Source organism: Galeopterus variegatus, unplaced genomic scaffold, assembly GCF_000696425.1.
Source record: "Galeopterus variegatus unplaced genomic scaffold, G_variegatus-3.0.2 Scaffold455, whole genome shotgun sequence".
Classification (NCBI taxonomy): Eukaryota; Metazoa; Chordata; class Mammalia; order Dermoptera; family Cynocephalidae; genus Galeopterus; species Galeopterus variegatus.
Genome location: NW_007726566.1, coordinates 337197 through 363788, shown reverse-complemented (window position 1 = coordinate 363788; position 26592 = coordinate 337197). Strand labels below are relative to the sequence as shown.

The window sequence follows — 26592 nt, the reverse complement described above, 5'->3', positions numbered from 1 at the left end:
CTTATGTAGTCACTTTACTCTTGAGAGAGAGTTTCAACACTGGGGCCAGAGTGAGTTATTGTGGTTTCTAAGCATAGGGTGGGATCTGATGAATTTTAGCTTCATCTTAACATTTTGATTTTTAAACTGAGATTTTTCAGTTTAAAGAAATAGGATGAATTCTTGGAAGCTTAAGCTGATTCTGGGAATGCAGGCTTTAAAAACAAACATAGGCAGCTTTAAGTTTATAGAATACACCAGCCAACAAAGACATAGAACAATGTGCAGTGAAACCTGCAAACAATTTGTACATTTTAGTTACCTAATCAATTACACTACATCAAGAGAATACTGAAATTCTCTCAAAGTAGAAATGTTTCTACTTTGGTTGTTATACAAGCCAATTCTTAAATTCTTTAGTTGAATTATGTGTATTCTTATTTACATGTTTAAAACACTGGTCAAAATGTTTTACAGTCAAGAATTATATATATAAAGTAATTCTCATATTCAGTGGGTTATCTGATTTGCTTATGGGTTGACAAAGTAAGCTGAGTAGTTCCATGTTAATAAAACCCGCAGAACATCCAGCTATGGTAAAATGGCAAATACAGTACAGAGCGGGGAACTGTGTAACTCAGACTACCCCCTTCATGTGAATTCATTAATTCCCTTACAAAATTCTAAAACAGCATTAGATAAAAATACAAGTATGTACAACAGATGAAAAAAATGCAACATGCATGTAATTGCTTCAGTAACGTGCTACTCACGCTATGTCAAAGCTCATGTCTAATAAGACTGTTAACATTTTTTTCATTTGCCACTACAGAATTCCCCTTTCCTGTGTGCTATGATTGCAGAACCCCACAAGATGAGATGAAAGAAAGATGTAGCCATCTCAGCTTATTTCACATCATTTGAAAGCCTGCTCCTAGCTACAGGTCTTCAGTCTTTGTGATTCTTCAGGAAGGCCCCCTGCAGTCCCCACAAGGATGGTTACATGTTATAAGCCACATAAATGGGGTCTAACTGGTCAGCTAGGAAGCTGTCACGGAGGTGCATCCTCTGCTTCTCTCCTCTGGAGTTGATTGGGATGACACCTGGGTCCACCACAACCACAACGCCAACGATGAGGTAATGCTCTTCCAGGACTACATTGGTCACTAAAGGAACCAGATCTAGGGCTTCCTGTTCAGAGCCGCACAGTTCCACAACCACCACAAGCAAGTTGGTCCACGTGAACACGGCACTGAAATTTCAATGATATGCAGTTAACATGTTGTTACATTTACCAGTCATCTCTTACAGTATCTGCCTATTTCCCTGAGTATTGCCTTCTCTCCTGGATCCTAGCCAGAAGGTCAGCAGTCACATCTATAACATATGACCTTGCCCCTGTGATCACAGCTGATTAGCTGAGCCATCCACAATCTCCTGGGAGTTTGAAAGTGGGATTCAAAACTGTTAGCTGATCAACTGAACTAAGGACACGTGGATTTGAAAATTCTGGGGTAGCCATGGTGCAAAGAAGCACAGAAAATGGCTCTTCAAGGAGGAGAGAGGCCCTGGACCAGCCAGCTGCCAAACAATAGGAGTGAAGAATGAAGTGGATGCCCCTATGACTCTAGAAAGTAAGAGAGGAGAGTGGTTCCTGATGGCCTCTTGTCCCTTGTTCCTACCTTTCCTGAGACCCAGAGTCAGTCTTTTTGGAAGCTCTGAGAGAGCCAGGTGTTCTTTCCATTGATTCTCTCTTTTCACTTGAGGTTTTTGAAGACAGTTCATTATTTGCAACATAAGAGCTTTGACTAAGACAATATTCTTAAACCCTATAGGAAGAAAGTCTGTCTGACCTCGTATGAGCTATTTAGTGCCCCACGAAAGTTATCTCCAATAGTGTAAAGGTACCATAACTATGGTAGAAAGTCATCTTCCATTGAAGGGGATGGTTACTGGGTTAGAAGGTCTGACTGGACTTGTGATATACAGTACTAAACTTTTTAAAAACAGATTTCAGTTATTAAATAAAAATGTACAGAATATCTGTTTCCAGGGTGGCCCGGTGGTGCACTGGATAGTGCGCCGCTTGGGAAGCGCGGCGGCGCTCCCGCCCGAGGGTTCGGATCCCACGTACAGACCGGCTCCCGCTCACTGGCTGAGCGAGGCGCGGGAGCAACGCCGAGGGTTGCGATCCCGTTGCCGGTCCCCGGTCCGGTACGGGGGCAACACTGAGGGTTGCGATCCGTTGCCGGACACGGAAAAAGACAAAAAGACAAAAAAAAAAAAAAGAATATCTGTTTCCGGGGTGGCCCGGTGGTGCACGGGATAGTGCGCCGCTTGGGAAGCGCGGCGGCGCTCCCGTCCGAGGGGTCGGATCCCACGTACAGCCCGGCTCCCGCTCACTGGCTGAGCGAGGCGCGGGAGCAACGCCGAGGGTTGCGATCCCGTTGCCGGTCCCCGGTCCGGTACGGGGGCAACACTGAGGGTTGCGATCCGTTGCCGGACACGGAAAAAAGACAAAAAGACAAAAAAAAAAAAAAGAATATCTGTTTCCATTAAAAGTCAAATGTCTTAAATTAGAGGGTAACCATGGCACCCAGCTTCTCTGCATGTTTTCCAGATGCTTCTTTGATAAAATGTTCTTGCCTTGGTCAGAGTCTTTCCACAGGCTTGAACAAGACTTTGACATCTTTACTCAAAGAAGTATATAGAAAGCATGTGTAACCATCAAAAGAACTAGGGCTATTTAGCATGGGGGGAAAAAACTGAAAAAGAACACACTGACACATATGTAGAAAGGAAACTGGATGAATTTTGAATAGTCAAGAACCCAGAATGAAAACATGTAGGTTAAAAACTGTAGAGTTTTAATTTTGAGGAATTTTGAGTCAATATGAGGTTGAAAAATCCTTTATCAGGGAATGTAGAAGGAATTATGCAATGAGAAAGAAACTGGATGAGATGATAATGATCTTTTTCATCTGCTTACTGTTTAACAGTATACAAAGCACATTCTCATCTGATCTTTCCAATCATCAGGAAATAGAGATAGTGTTTTACAATGAGGAAAGCAGTGTAAAAGAACTGAGCCTTTAAGCAGGGTCTTTTGACCTTAAAGTCTTGGTTCTTTCCACCATTCTACACTGACTTCCTAGAGGCAGATGATGTTGGTACCTTCCAATTTTGAGAGTCCATCATTAAAAAAGGACTCAGTTCCACAGTGTTCCACAGAACGAACCATAGTGTTCCATGGTGTCTCTGTGGCCTCATCTGGCTCCTGTGAACAGGACTTGTTGGCCACAGCAGATGGCACACCCAAGACAAGAACCAGTTTACTTGTTTCCTCACTCCTTGTGGAATTCTACTTCTGTGGGTGGGTATTTGGTACAGCTGGCTGACTAATTAGATCAATTTTAATTACTAGTAAAGCTGAGGTGGGAAACAAAGTCTATGCTGGGGAATTTACCATTCAGCAATGCTCCTGTGGATCCGAGATACTGAAGTCTCAATATCGATCGGGTGGTATCGTAATCCTCTCAGCTCTAGTGTTTCATCCAAAGCTCCCACCACATATAATGCATCATGACGCTCTGACAGAAAAAGAGAGAAATATGGCTCAGACACGTTTTTTTTTGTTTTTCCTTTTTGTCTTTTTTCGTGACCGGTAATGGGATCACAACCCTCAGTGTCACGCCCGTACTGCAACTGGCAACGGGATCGCAACCCTCAGTGTCGCGCCCGTACCGCAACCGGCAACAGGATCGCAACCCTCAGTGTCGCGCCCGTACTGCGCTCAACCAGTGAGCGGACCGGTCTCTATATGGGATCCGAACCCTCGGTGGAAGCGCCGCCGCGCTCCCAAGCACCGCACTCTACCAAGTGCGCCACCGGGCTGGCCCCTCAGACACATGTTGAGTGCATTATAATGTGGGACTTAAGAGCACAGCATTCAGACTGCCTGTCACTTGGCCCTACCCATTACCAGCTGTGTAACTGGGCAAATTCCTTAAGGCTCTGAGTTCTCCTACACCTCCATGAGACAGTAATAATAATAAATGGCTGTCATGAGGATTAAATGAGTTAATCCATGCAAGGCAGCTAACATGGCATGTGGTACGTTCTAAGGGCTATAAGAAATTAGCTTATTATATGTCAGGAATTGTGCTGAGTGCTGGGGACACAAAGATAACAAAACATGATTCCTGCTCTGAAGATCCTTACAGTCTCGTGGGGGGAAAAGACAGAAATAGGCATCCCACTGTAATATATAAGCCCTGCGACAGGAGTGTGTGTGCAGTGTGAGGGGAACAGAGGACATCCCCTGAGCCCGGCAAGGTTCAGGAAAGGCTCCTGGACAGGCTGAAGCCAGGGCTAAGCTTTTAAGGATAAATAGGTATTAGCCAAATGTTGGCTGGTGGAGGGGAGGAGGAAGGAGAGAGAGGATTTGAGACAGAGAGGAGATAAACATGTGTCACTGTTTCTGGATATCTTCATGGCACCCAGATATAAGGAACAGGATTATAGAATAAGGAGACTAGTCCTGGATATTAATAGGCTTGTAATCCAGCTAAGACACAGAAGGGAGATGATTTTGTAAGATTTTCTGGAAAAGGTAGATTTCTGAAAAATTTAGTAAAACAAAGTGATAGAAGCTGTCGGAGAGGAGGTCCAGCGGAGGTTCCCTTCACCTGTGAAGAGCTCATAAAGACTGATAGTAACAACAACACAAAGACTGATAGTAACAGGAACAACAGAAACACAGCAGTTAATGGCATATGAGCGCTTTCTATGTGCCAGGTACTGTTTTAGGAATATATCATATTATTTAATCTCACATTATTTCCATGAGGCAGGAGACATAGTCACTCCCATTTTCCAGGTAGGAAACAGAAGTGATTGCTCAAGGTCACACAGCAAATGGCAGAGACGGGCTGCAAACCAGGGCATCTGGCTACGGAGGCTGCCCTCTTCTCCTGTGTTATCCTGCCTCCCCATGACATACGGAAAAGCTATGGATGCTTGTTAGTATGGAACACATGTGAGGAGCTGAGGAGAAATGGCATGGTCCAATTCAGGCCCCTGAAATCCAGCGAGTTACTTGTATCAGTTCTCTGGGTGCACAATACAGTTAGTGTTGGGTATTTTAAGATGGCTATTAATGCCAGTCAGGAAGAAAGGCTGAACAGCAGGGAATCCATGACAATCAGCTGGGAAGGGAGTGACTGGAAGGAATCTGTACAGCAGAGCCCTGCCAACAAGCAGGCTTCTCTCCAGTGTGACACTGAGGGACTAGAGTGCAGCAGCAGGATGGCTCCTCAGACTGACCCCCCGAGGGATGAGAGCTGTTCCTCCTGCTCCCCAAATGGTGAGCAGAGGTAGAAGGGCCAAAAGAGGTGATACCTGTTCAAGGAGCTTGCCTGGGCCTGGAATCAGCCCCAGATGGGCTGAAGGTCTTTGTTCCTCTGGTTACTTCCTTATCATCAGGCATATCACTATGCCCCCCCGCCCCCCGCTGCTTCACATGGATGTAAATTCACTTATGGGGTCAAGAGGCACAGAGGGGAAAATTAAACACACACACTATACAATCCACAGGCAGGGTGAAGGACGCCAGCCAGTGCTACAGAAATGCAAAGCAGGACGAAAGGGGAGGAGCGGGTGTGGACGATACCTCCAGTGGCTGCTGTGAGCTCAGTCCGGCGGACAAAACCAAGGTAGCCTGTCCGAGCCCAGAGTGTCTGCGCAGCATCCCCAAAGCTGAGGCGAGTGTTGAAATGATCAGCCTGAAGAGTCTCACTATCATAGATGGTGTAGTAGCCACTGGCTGTATGGGGACTGTTCACCCAAATCTGTAAGAAAGGGTACTGATCACATTTTACCAGAAACATACAAATGTACCAAGTAAATTCTCTTGGGACACATTATTTTGATTTTTAAATCTCATTTTTATATTAAAGACAACACCACCACTGCAACAATACAGGCAGCTGACATTTTACCAAGTGTTTACTGTGTGCTGAACAGTGAGGTTAAGTACTTTATGTGCCTAACCTCTGACAATCCTGACATAATATGACAGGACAATATAGTTTGCACTAATGTTCTTTCCATTTTACAGATGAAAAGATAAGAAGTTAAGTAATTCACCTAAGATGCAGACACTAGAAGACTCAGACCCAAGCCTGTGTGGTTCCAGAAGCTCTTAAACACTGGGGTGCACTGCCTTCCTGGCTCACTGCTCAGTCTCCTCTGGACTCCCACAAATGTACTGAGGGATCATTTCTTTTTTTTTTTCTTTTTGGTGGCTGACCGGTATGGGGATCCAAACCCTTGACCTTGGAGTTATAACACTGCACTCTAACCAACTGAGCTAATGGGCCAGCCCCACCAAGGGATCATTTCTGTGCTTCTGTATAACTATGGTTTAAAGCCTCAGGGAAACCACAGGGTATTTGAGTTTACAATGTAAACAGACCAGTAGCTAACAATGATAATACTGGCTAGTATTTATTGAGAACTCATTAGACAGACACTGTTCCGTATGCATTACAGATGGGGGTATTAAAGCATTTAATTGCCACAATGATGCTACTTGGTTGGTGAGGTAGGTGCTATTATTATTTATGGATAAGGAAACTGAGGCCCACATAGGCCCAATATTGAGCAGCTGGTAACTGGCAGAGCCAGGTCATCTGGCTCCTGTACTTATAGTACTACTCCCATTAAGCTACAGGAGGAAACATCAATATCCCTCAAAAATCTGAAGGAAGAAAAGTCTTTTAGAATGGTTTTATACTAATACCAAAATGGACACATTTTGGAATATAACATTTGCATTAATTAAAAAATTTTATATATGTGGCTTCTTTCAGTTCCTTAATAGGTGGGAACAGGTAGGACTTAACAAATTCTATTTGTCCACTATTTCTAGTTTGGGTGCCTAAATCTTTTCTTGAACTCAGTCTCAATCCCCCCTTTCTGTCCATTTTGGTCTCATGCCTTACAGAGAAAGATTAACTCTATTCACAATAAGGGAAAAGCTACATCTACAGTTTCTCTGTGAATCCTAGAGTCTTTTAACTGCTGACTTTTCAGAGTAAAAATGAAAATTTTACATACCTCTCCAAGGTGAGAGTCTCCAACAGGTCCTTTGGTTTCAGGATTAACAATAACCACTTTCACTCCGGGTAAAATCTAAAGATTTAAGGGAAAATACAAAGATTGGGTTCAATCAAATCTAACGACTTCTAGGAAATGCAGTTACCTGCTGGGATGTGTGAGTGGCAGGGGTCAAGTGAAATGGTCACCAGAATGGCCACCCTGAGAGGACAACAGCAGACACCTTCTGTTTTGCTTTCACTGAATCTTCCTCAGTTCAGTGGAGACCAGAGGTCTAATAAGACTCATCCTCAAAAATAAAATGGAACCAGTCTACCAGTTCTTCAATGGCATGAGAAACTACAGATCAGGATCAAAGAATCTGTAGAATAACTTAACCATGTAATTTCCCTTTTTCATGGTCTATATCTTGGTCACTGGAATGATAGCAGTAAAACTCCTTAAAACTTCCTTGCCCTTAAAAGGAAAAGGCAGTAGGGTGGGATACCCTGAAGGACTCCAATCCCATTGTCAGCCAGTGCTAGAGTTAGAGGAATTTTAAGAGTGAGAGAGGAAGGTGGCAGCTTTGCAGGAGAATGGAAAGTCATCCATGTCCCCAGGATCATGAAAGATGTCACAGGCCTGGATCTTCAAGAGGGAAAAGGAAGACATGTGCTGGCTGACAGAATGGCTCAGAATGCCCTAGCAAAGAAAGGCCCCTCTCTGCTCATACTCTCTCCCCTGAAGCCTTGCTTTTTTTTTCTTGGATTTCTACAGTAAGAGGTTACTCAAGAAGCCCTACCATAATTATCTATGGTCAAATATCTAAAACCTCAAGGAAGGAAGAGAAGAGACTGTCCTCTCTAGTCTGGGCCAGGTACTTCATGGCTCTGTGATGATGCTCCTAAGATGTGCCTGGTGCTAGTGAGGCAAAACGGAGATTGGACAAGATGATAACAGAATCAACCCAGCCCCACTGCAAAAAGCTCAAATGGTAGAGTGAAACTAGAATAGATCCCTTTTTTTTCCTTCCTAATTTTCTCTCTGTCTTTCAGAATTACTGAAAGGGATTCTAAGGCATCATCACTATCTTGTCGAAGAAATAACCCGTCACCTACTTTGATAGTGCACGTGGGTGTTCTACCATTCTTAGTGAATTGCTTGTAACTCAATCTCTCCTTTGATGTTTTATATATTTTTTCATTTGTTTGTTTTTCTGGCAGCTGGCTGGTACAGGGATCGAACCCTGGACTTTGGTGTTACTAGCACCACACACCAAACAAAATGGTCAGCCCCTCCTTTGACATTTTAAGGCCTCTTTCTAATCTAAAAAAATCTTACTTTTACAGATGTTCATTCTCTCAAATATCTTTTTTTTTTTTTTTTTTAAAGATGACCGGTAAGGGGATCTTAACCCTAGACTTGGTGTTGTCAGCACCACGCTCAGCCAGTGAGCGAACCGGCCATCCCTATATGGGATCCGAACCCGGGGCCTTGGTGTTATCAGCACCGCACTCTCCCGAGTGAGCCACGGGCCGGCCCTCTCAAATATCTTTAACCTCTTCTCCATTTTGACTTCTCTTTCAACTTAATTTTTTTTATGATACATTATTATTACTTTTTATTGGTGTACAAAGCTGATTGTCACCACTCATGCCCAAGATGTGATGGCCAGATCCATACTGGCAGCATGCCCATTACCACAAATTGTGATTATACCCCATGTCCCCCACCCAACTACCCCAACCCCCCTCCCCATTCTCCTTTCCCCCACTCCACTTTGTATCCCTAGGTGTGTTCTCTCCTGCAAATCCAATGCACCACTGTGGTCTTTCCTTCCTTCCTTCTTTCTCTTTTAGCTCCCACTTATGAGTGAGTACATGCTGTATTCATCCCTCTGTGCTTTGCTTGTTTCACTCAACATAAGCTTCTCCAAGCTCATCCATGTTGCTACAAATGGAAGAATTTCATTCTTTTTTATGGCAGAGTAGTATTCCCTGGTGTATATATACCACAGTTTCCTTATCCAACTGTCCATCGATGGACATTTAGGTTGGTTCCATATCTTGACTATTGTGAACAGAGCTGTGATGAACACGGGAGTGCAGGTATCCCTTTGACATGATGATTTCCATTCCTTTGGGTATATATCCAGAAGTGGGATCGCTGGATCACATGGAAGATCTATCTGTAGTTGTTTGAGAAACCTCCATACTGTTTTCTATAGTGGTTGTACTAATTTATAACCCCACAAACAGTGTAGGAGCATTCCCTTCTCTCCTATCCTCTCCAGCATTTGTTATTTTCCATCTTTTTTGATTACAGCCAGTCTAACTGGGGTGAGGTGTTATCTCAATGTGGTTTTAATTTGCTTTTCCCTGATAACTAGTGATGTTGAGCATTTTCTCATGTACCTGTTGGTCATCTGTATGTCTTCCTTTAAAAAATGTCTATTCAGTTCCTTTGCCCATTTTTTTTTCCTTTTTGTCTTTTTTCGTGACCGGCAACGGATCGCAACCCTCAGTGTCGCGCCCGTACCGGACCAGGACCGGCCACGGGATCGCAACCCTCGGTGTTGCTCCCGCCCCTCGCTCAGCCAGTGAGCGGCCAGTCTGTATGTGGGATCCGAACCCTCGGCGGGAGCGCCACCGCACTTCCCAAGCGGCGCACTATAGCAGTGCGCCACCGCCTTTGCCCATTTTTTAATTGCGTTGTTTTTGTATTGTGTAATTGCTTGAGTTCCTTGTATATTACGGGTATTAATCTCTTGTCGGATGCATAGTTAGCAAAAATTTTTTCCCACTCTGTAGGTTGTCTGCTTTTAAACTAAAAGCAGAAGCTTTTTAATTTGATATAGTCCCATTTGTTAATTTTTTCTTTTTTTGCTTGTGCTTTCAGGCTCATGTTCATAAAGTGATTGCACTGAATCTGTAGATCACTTTGGGTAGTATAGACATTTCCACAATGTTAATTCTTCCAATCCAAGAGCGTGGAATGTCTTTCCATTTTTTTGTGCCTTCTTTAATTTCTTTTTGTAGTGGTTTGTAGTTCTTGTTGTAGAAATCTTTGACCTCCTTGGTTAAATTGATACCTAGGTTTTTTGTGTGTGTGTGTGAGACTGTTGTAAATGGGCTTACATTCTTGATTTCTCCTTCTGTTAGCTCAATATTGGAGAACATAAATGCAACTGATTTGGGAGCTTTTATTTTGTACCCTGCAACATTACTGAAATTATTAATCAGCTCTAGGAGTTTTCTGATAGAGTCTTTTTTATATATAGTATATAGGTTTTTCTATATATAGTATCATGTCATCTGCAAATAGTGACAGTTTGACTTCATCTTTTCCAATCTGGATGCCCTTTATTTCTTTCTCTTGCCTGACTGCTCTGGCTAGTACCTCCAGTACTATGTTAAATAGAAATGGTGAGAGTGGGCATCCTTGTCTTGTCCCTCTTCTTAAGGGAAAAGCCTTCAGTTTTTCCCCATTCCGAATGTTACTGGCAGTGGGCTTGTCATAAATGGCTTTTATTGTGTTGAGATACTTTCCTTCTATACCTAATTTGTTGAGAGTCTTTATCACGAAGGGGTGTTGAATTTTATCGAATGCTTTTTCAGCGTCTATTGAGATAATCATATAGTTTTGGTCCTTGATTTTCGCATTTACTGAATGTATTACATTTACTGACTTTTGTATTTTGAACCATCCTTGCATCCCAGTGATGAATCCCACTTGATCATGGTGTTTAATTTTTTTTTGATGTGTCGCTGTATTCTAATTGCTAATATTTTGTTGAGGATTTTTGCATCTATGTTCATCAAGGATATTGGCCTGTAATTTTCTTTTTTGTTGTGTCTTTATCTGGTTTTGGTATCAGTTATGTTGGCCTCATAGAATAAGTTTGGGAGAAACTGTTTCAATCTTTTGGAATAGTTTGAGGAGAACTGGTATTAATGCCTCTCTAAAGGTTTGATAGAATTCAAATGTAAAGCCATCTGGACCTGGGCTTTTCTTAGTTGGAAGATTGCTGATTACCGCTTCAATCTTGTTGCTTGTTATTGGTCTGTTCAGGTTTTCTATCTCTTTTTGGTTCAGTCTGGGTAGTTTGTATGTATCCAGAAACTTATACATATCTTCCATGTTTTCATATTTGTTGTCATACATTTGTTTATAATAGTCTCTAATGATTCTTCATATTTCTGTGGTATCAGTTGTAAAGTCTCCCTTTTCATTTCTGATTTTTGTTCTTTGGCTCTTCTCTCTCTCTCTCTTTTTTTTGTTAACCTAGTTAATGGTTTGTCTATTTTATCTATCTTCTTAAAAGGCCAACTTTTGTTTCATTGATCTTTTCTATCATTTGGGGGTCTCTATTTTCATCTAGTTATGCTCTGATCTTAATTCTTTCCTTCCGTCTACTACCTTTAGGATTGGATTGTTGTTTTTCAAGTTCTTTGAGGAGTAGTGTTAGGTTGTTTATTTGAAGTCTTTCCATTCTTTTGATGTATGTGTTTATTGCAATAAATTTCCCCCCTTAGTACTGCTTTTGCAGTATACCACAGGTTTTGGTATGATATATCTATATTTTCATTAGCTTCAAGAAATTTTTTGATTTCCTGTTTAATTTCTTCTTGGACCCATAGGTCATTCAGGAGCGTAATGTTTAGTTTCCAGGGTTTTGCTTGTTATTAGTTTCCAGTTCTAGCCTATTGTGGTCTGAAAAGAAACTTGGAATGATTTCAATTTTTTTAATATGCTAAGACTAGATTTGTGACCTAATATATGGTCTATCCTGGAGAATGTTCCATGTGCTGAGAAGAAAATATATTTAGTCATTGGGTGAAATGTTCTGTACATATCTGCCATGTCCAGTTGGTCTAAGGTGTAGATTAAGTCCTGTGTCTCTTTGTTGATTTGTTGCCTGGAAGATCTGTCCCATACTGACAGAGGGGTGTTCAGAACACCCACTATTAACATATTACGGCCTATTTCTTTCTTTAGGTCTAAGAGTGTTTGCTTTATATATCTGGGTGCTTCAGTACTGGGTGCATACATATTTATGTTGTTATTCTTCTAAGTGGATCCTTTTATCATTATATAGTGGCCTTCTTTGTCTCTTTTTATGTTTTTTAGTTTAAAGTCTATTTTACCCAATATAAAAATAGATGCTCCTGCTCGTTTTTGGTTTCCATTTGCATGGTATGTCTTTTTCCATCCCTTCACTTTTAGTCCGTGTGTCTCTACAGGTGCAATGGTTCTCTTGAAGATAGCATATACTTGGGTCTAGCTCTTTAATCCAGTCAGTCAGTCTGTGTCTTTTGAATGGGGAGTTTAATCCATCCACATTTAGGGTAGTTATTGACAGGTATTGCTTAATTCCTGTCATTTAATTGCTTTTTGTTTAGATGTTTTAAATATCTTTCTTCTTTTTTTTTTAAAGATGACCGGTAAGGGGATCTTAACCCTTGGCTTGGTGTTGTCAGCACCACGCTCAGCCAGTGAGCTAACCGGCCATCCCTATATAGGATCCGAACCCGTGGCCTTGGTGTTATCAGCACTGCACTCTTCCGAGTGAACCATGGGCTGGTCCTTTAAATATCTTTTGATCATTACTTCCCCTTTTATTTCTCTTCTTCAATGTTAGTTGGAAACTTGAGATGGCATGATTTAGCTTCTTTCTGTCACTGGCATTTTTGTTTTAGTGGTGGGTTTTGCTCTTCCTTGTGTATCCATGATAGTGATCATCATTATTCAGATTCCAGATGAAGGACTCCCTTGAGAATTTCTTGCAGGGCTGGTCCTGCGGTGGTGAACTCCTACAATTTTTGTTTGTCTGGGAAATATGCTATTTCTCCCTCATTTCTGAAGGAGAGCCTTGCTGGGTAAAGAATTCTTGGTTGGCAATTTTTTTCTTTTAGTATTTTGAATATATCATTGCACTTTCTTCTGGCCTGTAGGGTTTCAGTTGAGAAGTCTGCTGTTAGTCTCATGGGGGTTCCCGTATAGGTGACTTGATGCTTTTCTCTGGCTGCTTTCAGAATTCTCTTTTTGTCTTTGAGCTTTGCAAATTTGACTATAATGTGTCTTGGAGAGGATCCTTTTTTTTTTTTCCTTTTTGTCTTTTTTCATGACCGGCAACGGATCGCAACCCTCAGTGTTGCACCCGTACCGGCCCGGGACCGGCAATGGGATCGCAACCCTTGGTGTTGCTCCCTGCACCTCGCTCTGCCAGTGAGCGGGAACTGGTCTGTATGTGGGATCCGAACCCTCGGCGGGAGCGCCGCCACACTTCCCAAGTGGCGCACTGTAGCAGTGAGCCACCGGACCGGCCCAGGAGAGGATCCTTTTGGACTGAATGTGTTTGGGGACCTTTGAGATTCCTGGATCTGAAGGTCTACATATCTCCTTATACCTGTGAAGTTTTCTGTTATTATTTCCTTGAACACATTTTCAATACCTTTTCCTTTCTCCTCCCCTTCTGGAATACCCACAATTTGGATGTTAGAGTGCTTGAGGTTGTCTGCTATTTCTCTTAGATTTTCTTCATTATTTTTTTTTTCCTTTTTGTCTTTTTTACTGACCGGTAACGGGATCACAACCCTCGGTGTTGCGCCCGCACCACGCTCAGCCAGTGAGCGGGAACCGGTCTCCACATGGGATCCGAACCCTCGGCGGGAGCGCCGCCGCGCTCCCAAGCGGCGCACTCTCCACTGCGCCACCGGGCTGGCCCTTCTTCATTATTTTTAATTCTTTTACCCTTTTTTTTTTTCTGCCTGGGTTATTTTGAGAAGACCATCTTCAAGATCTGAAATTCTTTCTTCTGCTTGCTCTAGCCTGCTGCTCAAGCTCTCTGTTGTGTTTTTTAGTTCACTGAGTGACTCTTTCATTTCTAGGAGTTCTGCTACACTCTTTTTGAAGGTATTAATCTCTGTAAATTTCCTCCTTCACACTCTGAATATTTTTTCTTGTTTCCTTGTGTTCTCTTATTAAGTCTTCTTTTATCTCTTTGATCATGGCTCAGAATTCCTTTTCAGACATTTCAAGGATTTCCTGTTCTATGGGGTCTGGAATTTGAGCATTACTGTATTCCTTTGGTTGTGTCATATCTTCTTATTTGTAAGTTCAAGTATTTTTTTCATTGATGTTTGGTCATCTGGTACAGGTCTTGCTTCTTCTATTACTCTGGGGTTGGCTATGAGGAAAAAGATTTCCTCCTCTATTTGCAGGCTCTACTGGTTACTCTTCTTATATCAGTGTAGTCAAGTGAGAGGCAGATTGCTCATAGAGTGGCCCTGGCTGCTACTGTGGTGGTGAACTGTCCTTGCGGTGACAGTAGGTGTGGCGGTGGCTATATTACACCACCTTGGCTCTTGTTCCAGCTTTCTGTGGCTGTTGAATGAGCCTCTGGTGCCATACAGGTCGCAGCTCACCTTGGTGCCTGCTGCGCTGTAGGTGCTTCCCTTCCCTCCGGGGCCTTAGACTGAGGCCCCATGTCATGAGGGTCTCAGCTCACCTTGGTGGCTGCTGGGCTTATGAGGTCACTGCTGGGATTTTTTCCTCTTCAAATTGAGACTGTAATGATCACTGGAGAGGAAGAAGTGGTGCTCTTCTAATACTTGTGCAGAACACCAGTTCTCTAGTTCACACTGTGCCTGGCTATGCCCATTAGGTCCTTTTCTGAACGTTTACTGGTTTCTGAGGCTGGGAAGTCCAAAGTCCATCTGGTGGTGGTGACAGTGACCCTGGGGTCTCACATTGCAAGATGGTGGAAGCAGAGAGAGCAGAGAGACTCTTTCAACTCTAAATGTGTGTCCCTATTCTTGAACCACATCCCCCTATCTGCCACCCTTAGTTTTTCTCCTTGTCACATTTATAAAGGTAGAATTGGCTCTTTTAAAGTGTTGCTCATCTATCCATCTTGCATATAATGAACGTTGCATTTTGTTGGATTGTCAATAAAAATAACATGTCAAATGGATGTCTAAAAAAAAAAAATCAATGGAAATTAGGAAAGTTCAAATCTAGTATTCTTCTTGTCTATGTACCTGTATGAATTTGAAGTATTACCTAAGCTGAAACTGTTGAATTATCTCCAGATTTCAATTAAGTCTTGCCTTGGATATTAATATATTATATGGCTTCAGGTTTCTTTAAACTGAACCACTTCACAAAGTCCACCTTCCCAATAGTTAATGGAAGAAATTACCTTTCCAGACTCTGAGAGGAGCAAACTCTGGGGGGCACCCCGTTCCACAAGACGAACCCTGCAGAAGAACAATATTTACTATGCATAAGCCTTTTAAAGAATGGGTTCACTGTATCTACTTCAGTTGTGTACTGCCTTCCCAGGACCCCTAGTCTGTCTCTTCTTCTCACCCTAGAGCAGTTTCTCAAACTCAGCACTACTAACATTTTGGGTCTGACAATTTTTTGTTGTAAGGGACTATCTTACAACAAAAAATAAAAATCCAAACTCTACTTTGTTTTTTTGGCAGCTGGCTGGTACTAGGATCCAAACCCTTGATCTTGATGTTACCAAAACCACTCTCTAACCAAGTGAGCTAACCAGCCAGCCCCAAACTCTATTGTAAGGTGTGTAGCAATATCCCTGGCCTCTACCTACTAGATGTCAGTATCAATCCCCCTGTTGTGACATTATCAAATGTCCTCTGGGGATCGAAATCTCCCTGGGTTGAGAACCACTGCATGTGAGAGATGCTCTTCCTGTGCAGGCTGGGCCAGTGCCATGGGGCACACCAGGGAACACATCCTGTCAGAGGGATTGGGGAGAAGTCTCAAGAGTCTTGGCCAGTGCCCACCTTGGGACATTGCTAAAGTTTCCTTCTAAGCTGAGGTAGAGGAGGCAGCTTTTTATCAACGGGGTTCAGATAAAGTGTTTCGATAACCCTACTCTTTCTCATTTATCTTGTCTGTCCCATCTTCTACTTTTTTTTGTCCTTTTTGAGACTGACCATACCGCGCTCAGCCAGTGAGCGCTGTGAGCGCACCGATCCGAACCCGCAGCGGGAGCGCTGCTGCGCTCCCAGCGCCGCACTCTCCCAAGCGCGCCACAGGCTCGGCCCCCATCTTCTACTTTTAAACTCTCAGAGAAAAAAGACTATCCATTTTAATTTAACTTATGTAAAATGTCACAAAATACTTATACACAGGCAGGAACTAAGTATTACATTTTAGTATTGAAAACAGTGCAGCAACTGTGAGAATTAAAACTTTCTTCTAATAAATGTAAATCTTATCATGTATTAATGATAAAAATGAATTCCTTCCCTCTTCCCATATCCCTCCTGGAAGATACAAACATAAAAGGAATGAGGGAAAATGTTGGCTTAGAGCTTTAGCACTTTTTATGCTTAGGAACTCTAACAGGGAATGAGCATAATGAATCTACTGTACCTGTCATGTCTTAATGATTTCAGATCTACATACACAGTAGTTGGATCAGGCCCTGAGGTTCCCTAAAGAAAAATAAACCAATGCATTGTTTATTTAAAATGTAAATGAACTGTATTTCCATATTTCACATTTTCAAATCAAGAAATAGATAATTTAGCCATATATATGAAAAATCCAAACTCTACTTTGTTTTTTTGGCAGCTGGCTGATACTGGGATCCAAACCCTTGATCTTGATGTTACCAAAACCACTCTCTAACCAAGTGAGCTAACCAGCCAGCCCCAAACTCTATTTTGAAAGCTCACTCTCTTCAACCAAGTGAGCAGGATTAGAGTCAACAAGTGGAAGAGACTCCTGGCCTGGCGTTATCCTGGTGTTTCTCTCCTTTCCTCCCCTGTAGAGAAGGCCCTCTGCTCTCCCTCTCACCACAGGGCTGCAGTGGCTCTGAAACTTTACCAAGCTGAGGATGGTTTCATACCTGGGCTCAAAGCAGTGGTGAGACAAGTTACCATCCCAAGGATTTTCAAAAGCAACACTGGCCTCAGCTGATAGCAAGGGGCCCATACTGGGGCTCCAAGTTTAAAGCATCATGATAGTTCTAGAAAGCCACTTGGCCACAGTCATAGAAGACCTGGAAGGATCCACCCACGTGTACCACTTTTCACTCTCACTGTCGTCCATGCCTACATTTGCGTCCAAGCCACGTAAAATCAGACTCAATTTTAGTCCCTTTTCTGTATTTACCCATCTGGCTGGAGAAGAGACTACAGGCTTATTTATGCTTCATTTGCCAAAAGAAAGGAGTAGAACATGCAGGAGACAGAAAGATAGAAGGTCAGATATAAATAAAACCAAACAGGACTTGGAAACCTTCTTGAGTCACTATCACAGGCCACACACTACCACTGTTATTCCCCCACCCCCAGCAGATATTTCTGCTGGTGCTCGTCAGCCAGCACTGCTCCACGCATGCTGACCTAGTAACACAGTGATTCCACAGAATGACCCTGTGAAGAATGATATTATCATCTTCATTTTATAGATGAGCAAAATAAAACAGAGAAGTCAACATAAACACCCCAAGTGCCATAGTGAGTAGGTGGACCAGGGCTCAAGCCCAGGTGGTCCAGCTTCAAAGCCCATGCTCAGGAGCTTTTCCATGGGTTAGCAAACAAGATTTCATGCCAGTCACCTGTAAACATATTGCTACGTTGACTCTTGATCCAAATGTGGTGCTCACAGCCCGAGGGGACAGCCCAATATCTTTAAAGAGCCTGGAGAAGGACTGCTGCAGGGCAATGCGAGGCCGCTCCTCTGCCACCACCACGCAGGTCCGGATGCAGGAGAGGTTGATTCCTCTTGTCTGCAAGACACCCCCACAGGTGCACTACATTAGTAGGCTCACAAAAGAACTGGTAAGCTAGAGTCACTGCTCTACCTCTTTGGTCAGGAAAAGCCAAGGAACTGTGTATTCTCACCTCATATACACGGAGAAAAGCAGCTTTGAGGAAAGAACAAAATGCCATGGCATTCCATTAAAATTACCCACTAGTAAATTTGCTCATTCTCTGTTTCTTTCCTCTTTCATCTAAAATCTTTGGCCTTCAACAATACATTTTTATCCTTCCCCATTTCTGTACCTTTGATTTCTCCTTATTTGATGGGACTAAGAGAAAAATAAATCTAGAATCCTGGAGATCTAATCTATTGTCTCTTTTTTCCATTCTTAAGGTCATATTTCTCTGTTTAAAAAAATTCAGCATTTTCTGACTTTCTCACATGCCAGTCAGACATGTAATCATTGGATACACCCATGGATGAGCCACCCTTATCTTTGGGGCAGTCCCCAATCTCTAATACACTGTGGTTTCTAATTTCCTTTTGTTTTTGGCAGCTGGCTGGTACAGGGATTGAACCCTGGACCTTGGTATTATGAGGACCACGCTCTAGCCAACTGAGCTAACCAGCCCGCCTGTGGTTTCTAATTCTACTAGAAAAAATTCTATCGAAGTCACAGTTTCCTTTTATCTTTATTCAAAGTCATTTCCTTTTAGCCTCCCAACCAATTTTGCCTCCTTCTCTACTAGGTAAGGATTAGAATAAACTCTGAAAGAGTGTACAAAACTAGAAAGGTGAAAGAGATAAACTTCCTGAGGTTTACGAAACACCCATTTAAGTGACTGGCTCTACTCTGGCATTAGCATGCCCTGGCCCATTTTTTAAAACCTCTTAGGACTGGCTATTTGCGCTGCTTCTTACCTTTAGAACCTCCACTTGATTTCCAAGCCCTTTAGTGCAAAGCTCCATTACTGAATAGGAGCAGAAAGTATCCCTTATCTTGTATTGGTTGACAGTGGCGAGCCAGAGGAAAAGGTTATTTTCTAACTCCATAGGAGGAATTAAGATAGACTGGTGACCTGAATAGACACTGCAATAAAGACAAGAGCTCACATTATCAATTCATCCTAGACACCTGGATGTTTTAGAACACCATCAATTCAACAAATATTTACTGGGTGCAAAGGACAGTGTAGGGTCACATTAGATATAACGGTCTAAGCATTAGTCTTGTTCCTATGCAACTGATAAGACACAGTAACTATAAAATAAAGCAGACTGTATTAGGTGTGGTAACTGATGTGAATAAAGGACATTGAGATCATAGAATAAAGAGTAATTCATTCAAGCTGGGAAAGCCAGGGTGGGGGGTAGTAGTGCTTCACTGAGTAGGCGATACTTGAGTTGGGGCTTGAAGAAAGAGTAGGAATTTGACAGTGGCTGAAAGAAGTGGGGATGGTAGTACAGGTGTTCCAGGCAGAGATGCAGCATATACAAAGGCAGAGAAGTATGGGGTGTTAAAGGCTGTCAGAATTAGTATTCCAGTGAAATCCGAGAGCACAGAGTACACAGGGAAGTGAGGCCAGAAGGGTGAGGGCCAAACTGTGAAAGGCCTTAACTACCATAGGAAGGAATTTAGATTCTATCCAGCAGGCAGTCACTGTGGCTTTAAATTGGGGCAAAACTAGCAACATGGAGTAAGGATTAGAGAGCCACAGAAGGGTCATAGACAAGAGAGGCTGCAACAGACCAGGTTAGAGATGATGAGGGCTTGAACCCAATAGTGCAGCCAGGATGAGAAGAAAGAAATGGCAGAGTCATATGCCATATGTATAACAAAGAATGGGGACACAGAAGGAGGACGCTGAGCTGTCGGCATTTGTGATGTCCACCAAGGAGGTGAAAAAGCAGGTCTGAGATTAGGTTCCCTGGGCGGATGGTGGAAGGAGCTGGCACGTGCTATTTGGCAAGAAGCAACCTGGCTAGGCAAATGTGCTACTTCCCATTTGTGTGCTGTCATCCCATCCATTATGTTCTTTTCTGCCAAGCCTAGGGGGTATGTTCTGGCTGTCAAAGCATGCCATATTTCACCCAAGTATCATCCTTCTACTTGGCTCTGCTTCTAAAACAAGGATTACAGTATGGAGCACAGAGCAGGTAATAGGATCAGTGCCATTTCGTATGGGGCATAAAACTAACAGAAAAGAAAAAAGGGAATACAGACAAAACAAATAGCAGAGATACGTTAGGTGCATAAATTCTGTAAACATCAGCATTTTACTGAAACTTTATCAAATTAAGGGAGCAAAGGGAAGAATGAGGTGGTTATAGCCCCAAAGTATACCCCACACATTGTTTCTTTGGCTTTCCATCCCTACCTGCAGAGACACCAGAGCGCAAAGCCAAGTCCACAGTAAGGGTCAAGGCAGATGGCAATCTGCCGAGAAGAATACAACTCACACTGGAGTTTGATGGCTCTACAAAGAGCATTAACTGCAGAGTGGGACATCTGGAAAGTAAGGAATATGGAACAGGATGGAAATATCATCTACAGAGAAACAGCTCTAATGGTAGCTCTGAGAAACTTTCGATTCCCCAAACTTCTTAAAATGATGTACATTTTTTATTGCTTCAAAGCCTAATCTAAGCTTAAATTAAGGTAACACATTTCTGTTCATTAGCTAATACTGAATTTTATGATATATGAATCTGATTTCATATTGACTTAACTAGAACTTTTGTTATCTGTTAGATTCTATGCTAGGTTCAGATACTTCATAAATTCCTTGCTTGGGATAACTTATTCCGGAAGAGCTAATGTTTTTATTTAAATATAGCAGGGACCCTTGATCCTCCACCTACTCGTCTCTGATACAACCACTTAGCTTCTACATCTGAAGTCCCTGGGGCATTGGTCATCTCTATTTTTTGCAGGCCTGGCATTTTACCAGCATTCAGTGAGTGAGTGAATATATCCAGACTACTTTACCTTCACTCCTGTAAGCATGCCAGTTGTGGAGACACTAAAATCAAGATATGCCAACATCTCAGGAGTGGGTGGTTTATATAACTGAGGTAACCTTTTCCTGGGTAAATCATCTGCAATGAAAAGAAAAAACCTCATGTCAATCAGAAATGCTGAAACAGGAACATTATTGATCTTAACTGGTTTTCTGTGGCTTTGCTCTGGCCAAATTTAGCTTCTGGAATTTGCTAAAGCTTAGGCTTCTTGTATTTAACCAAGCAGCTCATGTACGTCACTCTTAGAGGCGGGCTGAGGTTGAGCACACCATTGAATAATATAAGCCAGCAAATGCACATCAAGCACAGTTATTAAACTGAAGTTTAGTACGGGGTAACATAACACAGTAGGAAAGCAGACTGCTGCTGTTCAAATCTCAGCTCATCCATCTATTAGTGATGTGACCTCAGGGTTATTTCACCTCTTTGTGTCTATTTTCCTTTTCTCTAAAATAGATCCCTAAAATTATACCTCCTCCCACAGAATTGTTGGGAAATTAATTCACATAAAGCACTTTAAAAAACAACTGACTGAGCAGACACTCAAGAAGATTTAGTTGTTGTAATCATGCTGGTTTCAAGTTAAAGTTCATTATTTATAGTTTGGTACATGTTATAGTTATCATGGATAGCTTTAAAAGTTGGACAGTTTTTCTCCATGTAAACCTGGCAGATTTTCAAGAAAGGTAATCTAGAATTGGAAATTATTTTCTTTGGGCCGGCCTGTGGCTCACTCGGTAGAGTGTGGTGCTGATAACACCAAGGCCACGGGTTTGGATCCCATATAGGGATGGCCGGTTCGCTCACTGGCTGAGCGTGGTGCTGACAACACCAAGTCAAGGGTTAAGATCCCCTTACCGGTCATCTTTTTTAAAAAAAAAAAAAAAAGGAAATTATTTTCTTTTACTCATTTATAATAACCTCCACCCCCACCCCCAATTTGCTTCATAAGTACGTCAAAACCAAGGATGTCAAAGATGTCTGCAGCCCCAACCATGCCTCTTCAATGGCTCCTTTGGCTTTCTGTATCAAGAAACAATTCTTACTCTGTGTTTTAAATCTCCATGTCATTGGCACCCATCTCTGATCACACCAAAGACTGTCACCTTTGACCTACCTTTGTGTAGGGTAGGGTTACTCACATGACCACTCATGTGCCTACAGAAACCTTCCTATTGTCTGTACCACAGCCCACATCTCAGGGCTTTCTGAAACGTGACTGAGTCCTTTAACCACAATAGATCTACTTGCATCATTAACACCAACACAATCCGTTTGTTATATATTATATATGACTGTGTTTCTGTCCTTAAGTAACACATATAAAAAATCTAGTTCAGTATCTGACACACAATAACCACAAACACATGTCACTCCAGCATATAAATCCATATAAATGATGCCGAGGTGGACACTATATGGTACTTAGTGAAAAGAGGGTAGGGAGGAACTTAATTGCTAAGAGGCTGAAAATGGGGCCCAACTGGCTGGGACTGAATTTCAGTTCTGCTACTTACTCAGCTTCCCTGTGTCTCAGTTTTCTTATCTGCAAAATGAGGATAAAAATAGCACCTATCTAATAGGGTTATCGCAAGGGTAAAATTAGGTAATACATGTTAAGTGACTGACATGATAAGGGCTCAATAAAAGTTAAAAGCTATCATTATAATTACATGCTAGATGTTTTACATCACTTAGTCTTTACAACCCCAATTTTACAGCAGTTTTGTCCAGATTAGTAAGGCTACTCGGAGAGTAGCAGAGATATCGGGATTTAAACCCCATCTGCCTGACTCCAAAACTCACTCTCTTTCCTATACTGATTCTCCAGATATCCCTGGTGTCTTACCTCACTTCTTTAACATGAATACCATCTAAAATTCATGAGCTTTATGATTTTCAAAGTATTTCCATATTATATTGTATTTGATCTCAGTAAATATGAAGTTAGGTAAAGGTAGGTAGTATTTTAGCAAAGGGTAATCTCAAAGTTACATAGTTATACAGGCTATAAGTAATGAAGCTCGAACTAGAACGCACGTCTTCTGACTCCTAGTTCAATGTTGTTTCAATTATGTCTCATCTTTAAGTCAATGGTAAGACTGTCTCAATGTTTTATATAGCCCTACGGGTACATGATGGTCACATTCAGCATAAAACCCTATCCACTTTTCGATACCAAGAGTAACAGCAAGATACTTTTGGTGTAAAGAGCTCTTAGCATATTGAGATCTGGTTCTTTGGATCTGGGTGTTATTGTGTCCCAGTCCTGTGGAAGCACAAGCTGACTGGATATTAGTTTTTGCCTCCATCTTAGCAGGAAGAATGTTTTGCAACATAAAAGCTATGTAAACATGTTTGGTCTGAGAATCTAGGAAATCTCAGACAGTAAATGTTATTGCTCCCTCGACAGCTCTGGAGAAATCTCCCTTTCACCTGTGTCAATGATGGTTGGCCAGGTTTTCACATCCACAGCTGCTGCCGCCTCTCGGGACCTCAGTAATCTCATTAGGGTCTGAGTGGTGAGAATACAGGCTGCCTTGCTGACCTGGAAAACAAATGGACAGCAATAACACCAGGACGCTTAGCCCCGATGCTGCGCCACAGGCTCTGGCTGCTCCTAAAGGCAGCTAGCACACCACACTGGATGGGGTGGGGCGGGCGAGGGGGTCTGTTTTTCAAAGAACACATAAAGGACAAAGGATTTCGGTGTTTTCCCTTTGCATTTTTCTGTCTGAAATCTGTAACGCTTAATTCTCTCAGAGTGATGGACTTGTTCACAAGACAAGTTATTGTTTACAACAGTGATTCTCAAATATTTTGCAATTATAATCTCAGTATGGATCCCGAAATCCCATGATTTCATTAACAACACAGTAAAATAAAGACATGGATTTCGTAGTTCTCCAGGAATGAAAGGAGTCAGGGAATCATGTCTGAAGGACTCAGTGTTTGCAACAGTCTAGTGAATGGTGAGACTTACCAGACCTATAACATATGCTGAATCTGAGGAACACTATGCAGACATAAGCTCTCACAGAAACTAAGGTCTCCTGCCCAGCTACACACGGACAAGCAGAGCGACTTACTTTGCTCACAAACTGCACCAACAGGAAGAAACTCCCCTCCCCTGCTTTTCTGGCGCATTTTGCAGACAAGGGCATTTTACTGAATTAAACTTTGTAATACAATCATCTATGGTGAACACTGCTTTATGCTATAGGCTCAAGTTGCTGACAAAGCAGCAGTTCTCAGGGAAACAAATGTCACATAAACTGTAATTTTATAACCTATCAGTAGACGGCCAAGACTGCCCTTTGCTTTAAAAGTATGTTAGGATATGATGCAATAGGGATTTATCTTATTTTCTTCAATTCTCATATCCTGTAAAAACTTCTATCACCTCCACAGCAAGGTCTGGACATCTTTTAATGATCCATCAAATAAATGTACAAAACTGACCAAAATAAAAGTGACCTGACACTGGGGAGAATTCAGAGTTTGGCATGTAAAATTACCTTGGTCACTGTGCAGAAGAAATATTAGACAGAAAACATGATTTAAGAAGAGGGGAAACAAACAAGTTGTATGGAGAATTACTAACGACACCTTCACTGCCTTACGTGCATGATTAGTGCACACAATTCTGTATCACTTTCCCACAGCCCCTTCACTGAATAATGATGGTCACTTTGGCCAGATTAAGGAAAAGGAGGTAGTTTTCAGGAGACAAATTTGACTTCCTGACTCAAAAAAACTGGAAAATCAGTAAGGATCCTTAGTAGTCTGAAGCTGGATTTTATGAGATGAGGACAAGGCGAGGCATAGTTGGCACTCACATCGACAATCATGCGGACCGTGGGCAATGTGGCAGTGAGGTTCTGAGCATGAGGCGGTCTGACGGTCACGGGAATGCACCCTGCATACAGGCAGCCATAGAACGCAGCGATTAATTCAATGCCTGCAATACAGAGCATCCTGTCAGGAGAGTCACTCAATTGCCAGTGTCACCGAGAAAGTAAAAGGCAGATTTTCCAAAATGAGCTTATTAAATCATGTGCCAAATGGGTTATTTAGACCATAATTTAACAGAGACAGTAGTAGGAGAAATTTTCAAAATTAAGAAGGAATTGAACAGCTGGCCAATTAGCACAGTTGGTAGAGCATTGGGATCTCCTTCTGGCCAGCCACCAAAAAAAGAAGGAAGTGAAGGCAAGAAAGAAGTACATGAATAACAAAGAAAGAAATCAGAAGTAAACTGTTGAAAGAAACCTGAAGATGGTATTTTGATATCATTACTTGATATTACTCAGGAGAAATAACTGCAGAAATCAGGAATGCGTAACAAAGAAAATTAAAGAATGAAGAAGGGAGAGATGAGGAGCACTGGAGCTTTCCCTAAGTACTGAGAAGGCTAAAGAGAAAGAGTTCTTAGATGATGCTTTATCAACTGGTGCGAGTCTTAGGGAGGGGCAAAGCGTGACTGGATATGAAGTTGACTCTGGTTGGAGAGGCCTCCTCAGGAAATGTCTGGTCCATCACCATGTCATTAACTGATGGATGGAAGGCAATCTCACCGGAACAAGGAGGAGGATTCCTAAACCAGATGCTTTTCTAAGACATCTTAGTATCCATGTAAATAGCATTGTAAGAATCACAGAGTAAAATGAAGTAAACTCACAGAGTAAAACAAAGAAGGCTGGTTGTATGAGTGGGTTAGGTGCCAGAAGGAATAAAGGAAGGGACAAGTCAAATATTTCACCTAAAATTTTGAATATTTACACCAAAATGTCACAAAATAATTCTAAGTCCCTCTCATTATGAAAAGGCTGTTGCTTGCAGCAATAACAGAGAAATACTAAACATCAACCTCGATATGAAGAACGTTAAGTCAACAGAGTCCATGCACAATGCTCTTTTGGAAACTGGGTGAAATGGTCCCATTCCTGAACACTCCTAGAAACAAAGCATCTGTTTTGAGGGTTTCCAAAAGTGAGGTAGCTGAAGTCTTCATTCATCATTCAATATGTACTGAGTGCCTTTTTTGGGCCAGGCACTGATAATGGCGATATGAGAGTAAATAAAACAGACACAGTCCCAGCAGAGCCATCGTACTGCACAACTCTGGGGGACAAGTCTTGGTTCACGTGGTAGCCTATGCGCATGGTGCTCCCAGTGTTGGAAGTACACAGCCTACGTGGTCACAGATGCTGGCCCTGAGTTCCTCTCCTTTTAAAGTCTGTAGTCTAGTGATAGAGTGTAAAGTCTAGCCTACTGATCCAACACTTACCAGGTGGATAGAGCAACACCACATTGTCTCCTGCATTTAGATGTCCCTTATCACCAAGAACTGATGCAATCCTCTCAGCTCGCTTATGAAGCTGAAGGCAGCTGGCTGTGCACACAGTAGTTCCCTTTAAACAGAAGAAAGGATAAATGGGTCACAGCTCAGGAAGGAAATAAACAGCACGAAGTACAGCCAATTTGATGTCATACCTACAAGGCTTGTGCCTTAGCAGATTATCCTTGGCAAGTTATCAATTCTAGTGGAAATTCCCCTGGTATCAAAAGACACCTGAGGGAGTCCTTTTCTTTTCAATGTCTATGGGTACTTATGGAATATTAACATTAACTTAAATCAAGCATATTTACAGTCTTCTTGTTTAAGGTAGTTTTAAAAATACATAAGGATTTTTAATTTTTTTTTTTTTTTTTTTTTTTTTTTTTTTTTTTTTTTTTTTTTGG

At 42.1% G+C, this 26592-nt stretch overlaps 1 protein-coding gene across 2 annotated transcripts in view; it reads right to left on the bottom strand.

The window, feature by feature from the left end:
- Nucleotides 1-211: 211 nt before the first annotated feature.
- DIP2B (DIP2 disco-interacting protein 2 homolog B (Drosophila)) overlaps nt 212-26592 on the bottom strand; it is a 103255-nt gene continuing 76874 nt past the window's right edge. Inside the window, exons 23-35 of one of the 2 annotated variants that reach the window (XM_008568974.1) lie at nt 26138-26261; nt 24687-24808; nt 23284-23395; nt 20816-20925; nt 20205-20335; nt 18748-18916; nt 17681-17851; nt 16489-16550; nt 15281-15338; nt 7099-7173; nt 5651-5828; nt 3446-3569; nt 212-1231 (exon numbers count right to left, since the gene is read on the bottom strand). In XM_008568974.1, the coding sequence (XP_008567196.1) occupies nt 979-1231; nt 3446-3569; nt 5651-5828; nt 7099-7173; nt 15281-15338; nt 16489-16550; nt 17681-17851; nt 18748-18916; nt 20205-20335; nt 20816-20925; nt 23284-23395; nt 24687-24808; nt 26138-26261 (1689 nt within the window). In that variant the 3' untranslated portion in view covers nt 212-978. Of the gene's footprint in view, nt 1232-3445; nt 3570-5650; nt 5829-7098; nt 7174-15280; nt 15339-16113; nt 16551-17680; nt 17852-18747; nt 18917-20204; nt 20336-20815; nt 20926-23283; nt 23396-24686; nt 24809-26137; nt 26262-26592 lie in introns of those variants that run through there. The other variant, XM_008568975.1, reaches the window with a different exon arrangement.